The sequence below is a fragment of the Mytilus trossulus genome, chromosome 6 (assembly GCF_036588685.1).
Source record: "Mytilus trossulus isolate FHL-02 chromosome 6, PNRI_Mtr1.1.1.hap1, whole genome shotgun sequence".
Lineage (NCBI taxonomy): Eukaryota > Metazoa > Mollusca > Bivalvia > Mytilida > Mytilidae > Mytilus > Mytilus trossulus.
This window is the reverse complement of record NC_086378.1, coordinates 5,855,729-5,869,547: the sequence shown is the minus strand read 5'-3', so window position 1 is coordinate 5,869,547 and position 13,819 is coordinate 5,855,729. Positions and strand designations below refer to the sequence as shown.

The window sequence follows — 13,819 nt, the reverse complement described above, 5'->3', positions numbered from 1 at the left end:
TGTACCAAACAAATTCTGTCCTGATATGGTGAACTCATAATTAAATCTGAATGATAAAACAATACCATGTTATTGTAGCCGATAAAGCCAAAGTGGCGTATCGGACTGATGTTCATATGATGAAATCATAATCTTTCAGTCAGTTTTATTCAAGTCTGGAGCTGGCATGTCAGTTAACTGCTAGTAGTCTGTTGTTACTTATGTATTATTGTCATTTTGTTTATTTTCTTTGGTTACATCTTCTGACATCAGACTCAGACTTCTCTTGAACTGAATTTTTATGTGCGTACTGTTATGCGTTTACTTTGCTATATTGGCTAGAGGTATAGGGGAAGGGTTGAGATCTCACAAACATGTTTAACCCCGCGGCATGTTTGCGCCTGTCCCAAGTCAGGAGCCTCTGCCCTTTGTTAGTCTTGTATTATTTTAAATTTGGTTTCTTGTGTACAATTTGGAAAATAGTATGGCGTTCATTATCACTGAACTAGAATATATTTGTTTAGGGGCCAGCTGAAGGACGCCTCCGGGTGCGGGAATTTCTCGCTACATTGAAGACCTGTTGGTGACCTTCTGCTGTTTGTTTTTTTTTCTTTGGTCGGGTTTTTGTCTCTTTGACCATTTCCATTCTCAATTTTATGATTAAGTATTTGCTTAATCTCAGAAATTAGATAGTTTTTTTAAAGTCAGTTTGCCTGTATTTGCAAGATCTAAAATAATATAGACTTAAAGCTGATTGTGTTTTACATAAGAAAATGCTCTTAAATTTGTAAACATGTGTATAAAAAAAGGGACGACAGATACGGACAGTCAAACTCATAAATCGAAAATAAACTGACAACGCCATGGCTAAAAATGAAAAGGATAAACAGACAAATAGCAGTACACATGGCACAAAATAGAAAATTAAAGAATAAACAGCACGAACCCCACCAAAAACTAGGGTTGATCTCAGTTGCTACGGAAGGGTAAGCAGAACCTGATCCACATGTGACACCCGTCGTGTTGTTTATGAGATAACACCTCCGGTAAATAGTCTAATTCGGTAGGTCACTCATGAAAGGGAATGGGATTGTAGTTATTACTTAAGGAAAATATCCGACATCATTTGGGAAACGATTGTTCCATAACGGTCAACTAACTCGGAAAATTTACGGAGAGATGATTTCAACATCAATATTTGGAACTCTTAATTGAAGAGCTTCCTTGTGAGCAACAAACCTCTATTACGAAAATCATGATAGAAAATGCAAGCACCCAAATATCGTATTAATTGAGATATATATACACCGTATGCAGGTGCTGCTGGAATGTTGTTACTTAAACAAGAATAGTTCACAATTGGAAAGCTGAAATCATATCTTTTGTCGTAAAGTTTTGTTTCCAATCGACCCTCATTGTCAATTTTTACATGTAAGTCAAGACATGAGGCGGACTTATCTGTATCTGATCCCTTATCTCTAGTTCAATTGGAGAGATGCATTCGACATAGTCACCAAATTTTTGAACTATTTAGTGAAAGAACATCATCTATATATCGGAAAGTAGAGTTAAAGGATATTGCTAACTTCTTATCCTTCTTCCTAAGACGTTCCTGAATGAAGTCAGCCTCATAATAATAAAGAAACAAGTCGGCAAGAATAGGGGCACAATTCGATCCCATTGGAATGCCGATAGTCTGTTGAAAAACTCCTCCGAACGTACGAAATATGATGTCAATCAAGAAATCAAGCATCTTGATAATGTCAGTTTCAGAGAATTTTTGTTTGAATCAGAGTGATCCTTTACAAAGTAGGATTTATCCCTTCCTGAGAGAAGATACTTGTATCTTCTTTGGCCATTCTTTTTTATTATAAATGAAGGCTGTAGTAATTTAATGATATTAAAATATGTCGCTAGATACTTGAGACACCGACACATCGTACCGGTCAACCGATTAGTGAAGGTGCCATAAACCTGTGTAGTGTCGATTTCAGTTGTTAATCCATATTACAGTGCTTGTGTTTAGAGCTCAGCCGTGTAAATAAAGTTCGTAAAGTGTGATCATGCACAACAGTACCGTTTCAAGGTCATACGATGGAAGGTATGTTTATAGATGAAACTAGCGTCTAGCGTAGAACCTTTTTTGATGATATTATCGTTAGTGTAATTGTTGTGGAAACCAGTGTAGTTCTTTACAAATAAAACTGAGAATGGAAATGGGGAATGTATCAAAGAGGCAACAACCCGACCATAGAAAAACAACAGTATTGAAGTATGTGTCTACGTTTCAGGTTTTTGTAGAAGACCTCTATTAGGGAATTGTAACTCCACCAGCAGTGACATCGACCCAGTGGTCGTAAATAAACGGATGGTCAACAACTGTCATATTCCTGACTCGGTACAGGCATTTTCTAAAGTAAAAAATGGTGAATTAAACATGGTTTAATAGCTAGCTTAACCTCTCACTGATTTAACAGTCGCAAAAAATTCCATTATATTGACAACGATGTGTGCACAAAACAAAGACATAATAGGTAAAAATGTCAAATATATGAGAACAGTAGTCAACATATAGATGTCCACAGCATTTATATAGAACAATGAATATTAGTTATCAAAGATACCAGGATTATAATTTAGTACGTCAGACGCGCGTTTCGTCTACATCAGTGACGCTCATATCAAAATATTTATAAATCCAAACAAGTTCAATCAAAATTCTAAAACATTGGGCCAAATACGGCTAAGGTAATCCATCCCTGGGATAAGAAAATCCTTAGTTTTTCGACAAATTCAAAGTTTGGTAAATAGAAAATTTATAAAAATAACCACATTATTGACTACTTGGCTAGTGATACTCTCGGCGACGAAACGTCCATCAGCAGTGGCATCGACTTAGTGGTGAAAAAGTACCAGGATTATTATTTAGTACGCCAGACGATTCATCTACATAAGACCCATCAGTGACACTCATCAAAATATTTATAAAGCCAAACAAGTACAAAATTAAAGAGCATTGAGGATCCAAAATTCCAAAATATTGTGCCAAATACGGCTAAGGTAATCTGACTGAGATACAAACGTTTTAAAATACTAGATAAGAAGAAATAATACCCTTCCCCAGACACTCCGGATGCATGTGTACTCAAATAGTGCATTTCCTTAAAGTCATTATTGATACCAGGATTAAAATTAAGTTTGTGTGCCAAACGCGCACGCTTCGTCTACAAAAGACTCATCAGTGACACTCGAATAAAAAAAATGATAAAACGGCCATATAAAGTTGAAGAGTATTGAGGACTAAACATTCCATAAAGTTTTGCAAAATACAGAGTTCATTTATATCAGAAACACCAATTGATCACTGTGAACATTTGAACACTCGGAATATTTAAATCTCGTTTTTTAGTATTTTCAGCATAATAAATTATTCTTATAATATTACGACTCAGTTTCACATTGAGTGACAAAATATATCTGAAAGTGAAATTAAAGACCTTTGCAACAAGTTTGTTCTTGTTGTCTTTGAGATGGTTCTGTATGAATAATTACCCATACGAGTACAAATACAAACACGTCAGTTATGATGCACACTAAGTACTAATTGGAATACCGAAATATTCATTCACTCAACTCAATATAACTTGTCGATTAAAAAGTTCAACATTTTGATGATATTATCGTCAGTGTAATTGTTGTGGAAATCATTGTAGTTCTTCACAAATTATTGAAATATGTGTCTACGCTTCACATTTTAGTAGAACACCCCTATTCAAGAGAGAAGTAGTCAATTTTTCAATTGAGAGTGGCAAGATGTACAAATTCTTCCACCATCAATCAATTAGTGGTCACTGATTGCGAATAACAATAAACCTCTGCATACAAATTACCAGTACTTTTAAAACCATGAAGAAAGGGATTGTTATTCTCTCACATATACTTATACCCTGATAATCAAAGTCAGATGACCTATATCAAAAGTTGCCTATTATTGCTTACAGCCACTTGTTTTGAACTTTGGTAGTTGTCTCGTTGGTAATCATACCACATCTCCTTATTCTTATATTTTACCTTTAAAAAGTGATGCTTAAAATAAAACACAGATGACTACTTTTATTTACTATCCTAGAAACTTACCAAAACAAGAAAGCTAGATGTTTATCCCTCAACAAGGAACTGAAGTGTAGGTCAACACTTCCTGTTAGACTCTACAGTGATTCTTTAAAAGACTATAGCTTTTACTGTTTAATATTTTTCTAATAATATCCTTTTGATCTGGCATTGTACTTATGCATCCTGTTATGGTGTTATTGTGTAATTGTAAATTTTGTATTCATGTCTTTCATACAATTATACATAACTGTTAACAAAACTTTGAATTTTTGAAAAACTAAGGCTTTTCTACCTAAGGAATAGATAACTTCGCTGCATTTGGGAAAATTTTTGGTCCATAATGCTCTTCAACTTCTTACTCTATTTGGCCATTTTTTTATTGATGATCAGCGTCACTGATGAGTCTTTTGTAGACAAAACGCAAGTCTGTTGAAATATAAAATTTAATCATTGTATCTTTGATAAGTTTATTTGCAACCACTGGGTTGATGCCACTGTTGGTGGAGAGATTTGTTACCTCCAAGGGTATCACCAGCCCAGTAGTCAGCACTTCTGTGTTGACTTGAGTTATCATTGATATGTTCATAATTATAAATCAACTGTTAATAAAACTTTGAATTTTTGAAAAACTAAGGCTTTCCTACCTCAGGAATAGATTACCTGGCTTAGCTGTATTTGACAAAACTTTCAGGAATTGTTGATCCTAAATGCTCTTCAACTTCGTTCTCTATTTGGTCTTTTAAACATTTTTTGTTTTCGAGCATCACAGACGAGTCTTTTGTAGATGAAACATGCGTCTGGCGTAAATATAAAACTTAATCCTGATATCTATGAAGAGTTTATTATGCTAATGTGCTGGTCTTCATGCCTTTTAGTGTTTGTTGACATATTTGTTTGTTTATAGTGATTAAGATTATAAACAAGTACCCCTATTTTTAACATTTTTACCTATTATGTTGTTTTTTTTGTTCACATATAATTGTCAATATAATGGAATTTTATACCCCAATATACAAGGGAAAGGTTTAGCTTTCTATAAAACCAATTTTAATCAACCATTTTCTACATAAGAAATGCCTGTAACAAGTTAGGAATATAACAGTTGTTATCGGTTCAATTGTTCAGTTTAAGCTTTTCATTTTGCAATTTGATTAGGGACTTTCGTTTTGAAATTTCTTCAGAGTTTGGTATTTAGGTTATTTAACTTTTTAAGTTGACTGACTGCTTATAGTTGGAGTTACTGTTCAAAACTAAACATACAAAGCAATAATTTAGTTGGCCAGGAGAATTGGTTCAGAGATATGAAATATGCAACAAGGAAGCAGAAGACAATTAAATATAAATACATTAATCTTACTTTAAATGACATTATACCATTGCTCCTATCATACTAAAATAGCTAGGTTTCAAATTCTGTGACTTCTTGTAGGCAAGAAAAATTACAACCAATAAATGTGTCTCAATTTATTTATTTCTTTTCCTTTGAAAAAAAAACCAGTTGCAAAAATCTTTTTCTGCAAACCACCATAACAATTCAATATTTATTTTTACAGTATATACAATATATATTACATATATTACAAGCTATGTACACACTATAGAAAGCTGACATTGTACTTCTTAAAAATAAATTATTAAAATCCTTCCATCTGAAGGGTTATGCATTGAAAGTGAAATAAATTAAAATCATGTAAAATCATGCAAGCAACTCTATCTATGCATTATTAATGTGAATTTCATGATATGATGAGAAATACAGAAATTTTAACGAATACAATTCAAGTAACCTTTAATACATTCTGGTCAGTAAATTTCATAAAAAGTATCAACTCAGTTGATTTATTTACAATATTAGACCAGGGGTGGTATAAAGGAAGAGCATTGTAGTAGTATAAGGTGAGAGTAGTATAAGGACAGAGTTTGAGCAAAATGTATCAGAAATGCACCACTAACAAGACTTTATTCAGTGACTACTGTAAATTCAGAAATTAATGGAAGGTTTTTATAAATGAGAATAATGTGACTCCTTGAGTATCCCAATAACAAGAACTCACATTCTGATACATGGTACATATATATGTATAAAGCTTTTCCTTAAACAACAATTATTAAACTTGTATTTTTGTTAATTCAACAAAAATCCCAATAATAAATGCACACAATAATTTCTTAATTTACAGTGTCAGATAACAAAATGATATTGATAACTTATAATGAAGAGAAAATCAAGAGGAAAAAGGGAAAACATAATGGCTTGGAGAAAATTTTATATTACAATAATCCTAAAATTTTATTAATTAGGGCTTGAACATCAATATTTACTGCCTGCATTTAAAAGGGGCAACTGATAGGACAAAAATACTTGTCCATCACTTAACCTGTGCAGAAAACATGAACAATAAAAACTTGCCAGAAATCGAATTAAAAGCCATTTGATACACATAATAGCTACATTTGGAATTCATAAACACTGCACCAATATCCGTGTAAAGTAGTTTAGATCAGAAGTGTTGACTTTTTAAAATGCCACACTTTTTTCTCAATTTCAAATGTCAATTCAATATCTTATTATATATATACTTAAATCTTTAAAAAATATGATGAATTACTGAGAAATGGTATAAACAATTAAGAAGCTGCTTTACAATTTATTTATTTATTTTTTTAACTAAAATAGTTTTATATTTATAAATGTTGCGATATGTAAAATTATGGTCTAAAAATAAAAGCTTTTTATAATGTATGAGTAAATCAAAATCCTATGTGAGTAACTATCTTTCATAGTAGCTAAGTCTTTTTTACAGTACATTACAAGTACAACCTTTGAACTTAATGTGAATATGCCCAATATGGGTTGGTTTTCATCAGCAGCAATCATTATGATTTACCATCATTTTGCATTCATTCAATATTTTTACTTTGCCAGTAATTTTGATGAAATTTAGTACAAATTAAAAAAAAATTCATGAATATCTTTTTTAAGATTCAAACATTATGCTTTTATTTTGAATTCTTGCAGTGTTTAAAATGAAAACATGTCAAATTGTGTATTATCTAACTATCAAATATAACATTTAATTCTCATCATTGATATCTATTCTTTGTACTGGTTTCCTGTTTGTATATCATAACTATTTTAGATAATACAATATTAACAGAGAGGATGGCAACCTGGTTTCTTTATGAAATAGGACTTTAATATGTGACATCAAGTATAACATTTAACTCTTGCTTTTTGATATCTATTCTTTAAACTGGTTTCCTGTTTGTCTTTCTAAACTATTACAGACCTCAAACCAGAAAGCATGGTAACCTAGTATGTTAATGAAGTAGGACTTTAATATGTGAGATGATATAATATCCTCATTTACTCTGAAATGCTTTTTCTAAGTAGCCTCCCTCATCAGCTATGTCCATTAACCTCTGGAATTCATTATATAATGTTTTAAGTTCTGCATGCATCACAGCTGGAATTCTTGTGACACTTGTATCACCTGGTGGCTCAAATAACTTGGATAATAAGTCTTGTAACATTTCAACTTTCTTGGCTGAAATTACAAAATATTTTTTTATTATGATTTAGGCATACTTTTCTGTTACTTTATAGCAAAATGACTTGAGTGTGTAGGTGACATCTTTGGTTAGCTTGCTTGCTAGCTGAACCATGAAATCATTATAAGGTTAGATATACTATTCTCCTTTCAGTAAAGTCTAGTCCTACAGACAGATAGATTGGTTATCTGTCGGACTAGTATACTGTAAATTCAGAAATTATTGCGTGCATTTATTATTGCGATTTTGTCATTTTACACTTGAATGCGATTATAATTTTTACGATGTTGAGAAAAGTCATGCTTAGTTCAGTTGAAATATTACAAAATGCGAGTTTTAATTATTGCGTTTACAACTCAGTCGCAATATTCGCAATAATAAAAACCTCGCAATAATTTCTGAATTTACAGTACTCTTAAAGGAGGGTAATATACCTAACCTAATACTTACTTCGCGGCTCAGCTAGCAAGCAAGCTTACAAAAGATTTTGTTTGCACCTATACATTCAAGTTATTTGGCTGTAATCGAAATATTAAATAATGTGAATAAGCTAATTCAGAACTGATATTACATAATTACACTTTACTTCTTAAAATTCACAAAATGCAACTAAACTTTTTAATGCTTCATAAACTAATTACTTTGTGCTCTCAGAACTCAAATTCAAAAACACTGGACAAAAATCAATGTCATTTGGTCTCTGGTAGAGAGCCGTCTCAATGGCAATCATACAACATATTCTCATTTTTAATAAAAGCTTATAGTCATCCTTTCCCTAATTTGTATAGTTATATCAAAGGCTACAACTTGCTAGTGGAAATTCATCCAAAAAATTGTATTGTAGGTTTCCTGAAAACAATTTTTTATGAATAAGCTGTTTAGGGAGAAGTTCTTGATACCAAGTGAGAGGATAGACAAAATAAAGAATACATCACTTATTCCATTAAAATTTAAAACAAAAAGCACTTTATATCAAAGATGACTTTAAATTCTTAAACAATTTAATGAAATATTCTGACCTTTTGAAGGAGACATACCACCAATTTCTTGTCCTAGAAATGAGCACCATTTTTCTCTGATTTCCTCTGCAGCACTTTGGTCATCAGTGTAGCCAGACTGGAGTAAACATGGCAGACATGGCACAATGTAGTTATTCATAATACCCATCGTCTCTGTGATGTCCTCAAGATTCTCAAACTGGTGAGTTAGCATGTCGTTCATATGCTGAGAAATATTAAAGGGAGATTATAAGAAAATGGAATTATATTTAGATTCTTTAAAGCTTTGACTCATTTCATTTACAGAATATTTTACAGTCAATTGTTAATAAAAAATTGTAAGTAAGATCTGAAGTAATTTTCACACAAAACAATTCTTTTAAAGGGACACTAGCTTTCAAATTCATGTTTACCAATTTGACTCTAATTGTCATATTTGATATATAACAATGTAAAACATTTATCCAAATTATTAAAAGTTTAAAATAAACAATTTACAGAGCATGGGCTTTTTAATATGGGCAATATAAGATTCTACTCGGGACTCTATTCCCCAATATGCATGCAATAACCCTATATTATTACCAGCAGACATATCAAAATTATGATTGAAACAAACTAAAAATATTTCATCCATAAAACTGAAAACAAACACCAGTATTTTCCCAACTTTAATAATTTTCCATAAATCTAAAACCATTTTATCTATTCTCATTTCAATCAATTAACTTTTACATAAATAACACTCTCACTGCTTTTCAGTGATTTCAGTTTGCCCAAATTACAACCTAAACATAACTAGAAAAAATTAGGCTATCCCATATACAGTAATGCACCAAAGAATTGTCACTTCTTGCTTGAAAAAAGTACTGCAATCAATGTTTTTCTATGTCTTATGTTAAACTTACCAATAAACACTGTCTTCTATAAAATCCTAATAAACTAACAGATAAACATCCCATATCGACTGTCACTTGATTTTTAAGAGCTGTATTAAGAGTATATGTATGAACCAAATAAGGGAGAGCTTTATCATATCTGAAAAACACAATAACACATTTTATAAGAAAAAACAACAAGCAATTGGAAATTAGAGAGCAATTACATAACAAATGAAATACATAAATAAATATTTTCTAGTACTTCTGAAATAATAGTTTTTTTTGACACATTGCAATCTCTTATAATGATTCTTTTTTTGTTATCTTCTTTTAAAACAAAACATCAAATTGACTTGGTTGTACATGGTATAATATATTACATATTTGAGAGATTTTCTATTTCAGAAACAGTCAAATTTATACTGAATAATAATGATCTAATTAATGTTCAAATACAAATGTATTATAAACAGTAACCGAACGCTTACTAGCAATATCTGTCCTAGAACCTTCTATTTAATTTCTTCATCAGTTACATAGTTAGGTGTGCAACTGGATCAAGTCAGATTTTAAAAGTTAAAATATTGATGATATCAAAACATGTATATCAATTTCGGCAAACATTGATCTTTTTAAAACAAAATTAGACCATACAAATGCCAAAACCTGGTACCTAATTTAAATGGTCATTTCTGCGTGAAAAATAAGTCATACCAATATTCACTCTGTGATAATTACATGAAAATGAAATTATTGCATTTTAGGCGGTCCAAAGGATGTATAAAGGGTACCACTATATGTCATGGTGACGGCATTGTACGATGTGATTCACACCACTTCATATGTTGAAAGGAAATTACAATTTCAGATTTCTGATTTTGACAACCAGGTAAAAAGGTGATTATGCATTATAATTGCTTGTAATTATGCCAAGAAATTGTTTCACTACAACACCATAGGTCAACTTTTAAAGATCACTCAAATCTTTTTTTTAACATAGACAAGTAGTAGACATTAATACTCACTTTTCGTCATTATATAATAATAATCCTTTTACAAAGAAATAAACTATTTTCCTAAACTGGTGAAATCTGTCATGCCACTGAAATAATACAATAAAATCAAACTCCAGAAATAATATAACACAACTTCTATAAAGGTCTTTCTACATGAACATCGAACATTGCTAAAGTAAACTTCTGACATTCTCTTATAATTCACTATTTGTTGTGTTTTGTAGCAGTGTTTGTGTTTGTAGCTCATGCAAGATTAACATATGGTGGAAATATGTCAATGTGACAGCAAGGTAACAATACTTATTGTTTATAATTGATTCATTTTTTGAGAATTTGCATTGTCATACTATTTATATGTTTGACTGTTGGATGGATTGATTTAAAAAGATATATATATGAAATGACAACTTTTACATGTATCTCAGATGGCCTACTGCACTATTGTCATCAATGACATCAGATAGTCTGCACCACATGTGCAATGTTTAAAGGCATAATCATCACTGATGTAGATGTCTTTGTTTATAATTTATTTTATTCTATTCGCATGATTAGGTACTTTAAAGAACTTTTGTCAGTTCACAGAGATCAAGACAATTTTTATCTTCTAAATCTAAAGTTATTACAAATGCTATAGTACCAGGACTGCTCAAAGTTTAGCCTTATAATGCCCAAGCATCAAATTTCAGTGACTGATTCAGAAAGGAAAAGGGGGGGTGTACTGACTGCTACGAGAGGAGACCCACTACAGTCATACTTCAGACTGACTGACAGAGATTCCCAATATAATCAACCAGGTTTTTTTTCCACTTGAAAGTGGGACTTCAGCCTCCCAGGGCCTTCCTGGATCCACCTATGAATTCTTCTTATCATGAAAGAGGATGTGAATGTTTTCACTCCATTATTCCCTATTCTTTAAATTTAAGTCCATTTTTTCTATTCTGTAGCCCCCAACCCCCGTCAAAATGCTCTATAGACCATGCATTTGTAGAGTACTAACTGAAAACCTACAAAACATCAGCTTAAGAACTTTAAGAACAGGTTGAACTATTAATTGGGCAAAAGATTTTCAAAAAAACAACCGTAGTCAGTCAAAACTGTTTGACAACACTAATACATGTATATGTCACTCTCTGAATAATAAATTTGACATACAAATGCATCTCAGATGGCCCACTGCACTTTGTCATCACTGACATCAGATAGTCTGCACCACATGTGCAATGTATTAACATGATTAAGGCATAATCATCACTGATGTCGAAGGAAGTATTCTTCAAACAGCAATTTCATACATTTTTTAAAGAAAGTGATTTCATTGCAAGTCTACATTTTTCAAATTTTACAAACTTTTGCAAAGAATATTTCTCTAGCAATGTCTAGTGTCACAGTTTTTCTATTATCTAATGTTTTATTATATTATGTAAAAGCTGGATAAAATGATAAATCAAATTTATCTCAGATGGCCCACTGCACTATTGTCATCAATGACATCAGATAGTCTGCACCACATGTGCAATGTTTAAAGGCATAATCATCACTGATGTAGATGTCTTTGTTAATAATCATTGTATTCTATTAACAACTTTGCAATGTAGAAATCTAGGTATTTTTTCCACTAGATATAAGAATAATACCAACCAAAATCATGATTTCATCTTTTTCTAAACCTTTCTGTCTTTGTTTAAGTTCTGCAGTCGCTGAAAGTAATAATCTTTTACATCTGAAAATAAAATAAAAGGTTGAATATACAAATATTATAAGTCACATTATGTTAGTGTTCTATTATATGTCATAATGTTATTGTTCTATTATAAATTTGATAAAACTTTGAACAAGAAACTAATGAACTTCTGGATAATTTTAGATCTCGTTCTGTTTCTGAAATTAATTCTAACTTAACTTTTGATTTTTAAACCCTGCACACCATCATTCTCCATGTGAAATTATAATTGTTTTAAATAAACATTGAACGACAAATTTCTTCCTGGGTTATGTTTAAATTTTCTGATGCAAAACATGCGAAACAATGAATGTGTTTTTAATTTTGAAAGATGCTTTTTTGTAAATGTTTGTTTGTTTTGAGATTGTAACACAGTGATGACTGCTGTAACCATATTTTGACCATTTTACCAATCATGTCTGTTTTGTTCACACATCTTTGTAAAAATAACGCAATTCGATGGGACTGTCATACAAGTGAAAGCTTTGGCGCTATATAACTGGTTCAATCCACCATTTCCTACATTTGATAATGCTGCTGCTCTATATGGTATTATTTTACTTCATGTCAAATGCCAAAATTTAAAAATTGCATTTAAGTCTGTTAAAAATAACAAAAATCGCAATAATAAATTCACGCTGTAATTTCTGAAAAACAGTATGTCAAATTAACCGACATTAACTGCTCCTCAACCAGTAGCATCAATTAAACTCAGGTAAGATGTAGGGAAAATAAAACCAGATGCTCCGCAGGGCGTAGCTTTATACGACCGCAGAGGTTGAACCCTGAACAGTTGGGGCAAGTATGGACACAACCTTCAAGCTGGATTCCGCTCTAAATTTGGATTGTGATTAAATAGTTGACACAGCATAGGTTTCTGACACAGAATGAATGTATTCAAGTGAACTTAAAAATTTTGTTTTCTCTTAGAGCAATTCACTATGCTGTTGAATATTAATCCTCTCAAAAAAATATTTGAAGAAATTTTCTTTTTATTTATGAAATTTCAAATGAGAAAAATTGAACCCAATTTTTTAATCACATCCCCCTTTCCCTTATTCCAAAACTAATTTCAATTAAAATATTCTAATGGAGTTTGCAACAATTACTACTCATTTAAATACATCATAAAATATTAAGATGTAAAAAAACTGCTTGTTATCACTGAATGGTAAAGATAATTTAAATTTATCAGTTGGTAGTAAAAAGTGAATATACATTGTATATTGTATATAACAAAGATTTAAGTTGATTCTGGACAAAGAAAGATAACTCCAATTAAAAAAAATTCTTGCAGATATTTCTTGCTTACTTTACTGGACAAAGAAAGATAACTTTTAATTAAAAAAAAATTTGCTATTTCACAATATTGTGAAATTAGATATTTCTTGCCATTGCACAATACTGTGCAATTGAAAAGACTTGCTATTGCACAATACTTAATATAATAATTTTAGATCCTGATTTGGACCAACTTGAAAACTGGGCCCATAATCAAAAATCTAAGTACATGTTTAGATTCAGCATATCAAAGAGGCCCAAGAATTTGATTTTTGT

The 13,819-nt window shown here is 31.3% G+C and overlaps 1 protein-coding gene across 3 annotated transcripts in view; it reads right to left on the bottom strand.

Annotated features, from left to right (window-relative positions):
- Positions 1-5,545: 5,545 nt before the first annotated feature.
- The window catches only part of LOC134720653 (ubiquitin carboxyl-terminal hydrolase 25-like), a 34,384-nt gene continuing 26,110 nt past the window's right edge, over positions 5,546-13,819 (bottom strand). For 2 of the 3 annotated variants that reach the window (XM_063583042.1, XM_063583040.1), the window contains exons 20-24: positions 12,181-12,262; positions 10,549-10,625; positions 9,551-9,680; positions 8,664-8,868; positions 5,546-7,640 (exon numbers count right to left, since the gene is read on the bottom strand). In XM_063583042.1, coding sequence (XP_063439112.1) covers positions 7,456-7,640; positions 8,664-8,868; positions 9,551-9,680; positions 10,549-10,625; positions 12,181-12,262 — 679 coding nt within the window. In that variant the 3' untranslated portion in view covers positions 5,546-7,455. The remainder of the gene's footprint in view (positions 7,641-8,663; positions 8,869-9,550; positions 9,681-10,548; positions 10,626-12,180; positions 12,263-13,819) is intronic. The other variant, XM_063583041.1, reaches the window with a different exon arrangement.